General features: G+C 42.6%; 1 protein-coding gene across 1 annotated transcript; it reads left to right on the forward strand.

Annotated features, from left to right (window-relative positions):
- The first annotated feature begins 229 nt into the window (after positions 1 to 229).
- LOC136982703 (tigger transposable element-derived protein 1-like) lies at positions 230 to 1,505 on the forward strand. The gene is made up of 2 exons (XM_067279277.1): positions 230 to 318; positions 410 to 1,505. The coding sequence occupies exons 1-2, from the start codon at positions 230 to 232 to the stop codon at positions 1,503 to 1,505; spliced, it is 1,185 nt and encodes a 394-aa protein (XP_067135378.1).
- Positions 1,506 to 1,788: the final 283 nt, after the last annotated feature.

Consider the following 1,788-nt stretch of genomic DNA (forward strand, 5'->3'; position numbering starts at 1 on the left):
TATTTTTATAACCATGGGTCTGAAGAAGAAGATGATGTCTATTGAATTAAAGCGTGAAATCATAGAAAAACATGAGCAAGGTGTGCGAGTAATTGACTTGGCGAGGATGTACGGGCGTAGCACATCAATGATATGTACTGTGCTTAAACAGGAGGAGTTGATAAAGGGTATAACGCCAGGTAAGGGCGTTACAATAATTTCTAAGCTCCGGACCTCTCTCCATGAAAAGATGGAGAAACTACTGATGTTGTGGGTGACAGAGAAGCAGCTTCAAGGAGGAACCTTAACACAAAGCATCATATGTGAGAAGGATTTACGGTGATTTGCTGAAGCAGATCCCACACAATTCCACAAACGAGGAATCGGAAGACTCGTTTAAAGCCAGTTGGGGCTGGTTTGACAACTTTAGGAAAAGGACCGGCATTCACTCTGTCGTCAGGCATGGTGAGGCAGCAAGTTTGGATGTGAAGGCAGCTGAGGTTTACATCAAAACGTTTTCCGAACTGATAGAAGCCAAAGGATACATCCCCCAGCAAGTCTTGAACTGTGACGAGACAGGGCTTTTCTGGAAAAGGATGCCGAGTAGGACTTACATAACAGCAGAGGAGAAGACGATGCCAGGTCACAAACCCATGAAGGATAGATTAACTCTAGCACTTTGTGCCAATGTGAGTGGCGACTGCAAAATCAAGCCTCTGCTAGTATACCATTCGGAAAATTCCAGAGCCTTTAAGTCACATAAGATTTTAAAAGAAAAACTGCAAGTTATGTGGAGGACAAATCCGAAGGCGTGGGTCACCAGGAAATTCTTTGTGGAGTGGATAAACTTGGTGTTTGGCCCTTCTGTTAAAAAATATCTACAGGAAAACAACCTACCCATGCAAGCCCTTCTCGTCCTTGACAATGCCCCTGCTCACCCACCAAATCTCAAAGATGATTTACTCGAAGAGTTCAAGTTTATAAAGGTTCTCTACCTACCACCCAACACCACTCCTATCCTGCAGCCCATGGATCAGCAGGTGATTTCTAATTTTAAGAAGTTGTACACCAAGCACATTTTTCGGCGCTGCTTTGAGGTGACGGAGAACACAAACCTTACCCTTCGAGAGTTCTGGAAAGACCACTTTGACATCGTGATATGCCTAAGAATTATTGATCAGGCCTGGCTGGGTGTTACAATGAGGACCTTAACCTCTGCATGGAAGAAGTTGTGGCCTGAGGCTGTAGCTGAAAGGGCCTTCAAAGGATTGGATCCCAAAGTGTCAGTGGTAGAGGAGAATGTTTCTCTGGGAAAATCCATGGGTCTGGAGGTGGATGAGAGAGATGTGAACGAACTTATTGAGGAACAGTCTCAGGAGGTGACAACTGAGGAGTTACACGATATACATTCGCAGCAGCATACGGTGGTTCAACAAAAAATTAGTTTTGAAGAGGAGCCAGAGATGGAGGAAGTTATCTCTACAAGAGATATAAAGGAGATCTTGGAATGTGGGAGAAAGTTGTAGAGTTTGTGGATAAAAATCACCCTGAAAAAGTTGCAACTGGTTGTGCATTGGAGTTGTTCAACGAAACTTGCCTAACTCATTTCCACAATATCCTGAAAGAGAGGAAGAAACAAACCTCCTTGGACAGTTTTTTAAATGATCTGCAGGTGAAAATGAGCAAAGCGTGACGAAAAAAGTGAAGACCAGTGACGAAAATTAAGCACTTCCGTAAGCACTTCACTTTTTCTTTTATTATGTTTTTATAGAATATGTATTTGTTATTTATAAATAAATGTTTCTTCTT

The sequence above is a fragment of the Centruroides vittatus genome, unplaced genomic scaffold, assembly GCF_030686945.1.
Source record: "Centruroides vittatus isolate TY-2023 unplaced genomic scaffold, ASM3068694v2 contig_862, whole genome shotgun sequence".
Classification (NCBI taxonomy): Eukaryota; Metazoa; Arthropoda; class Arachnida; order Scorpiones; family Buthidae; genus Centruroides; species Centruroides vittatus.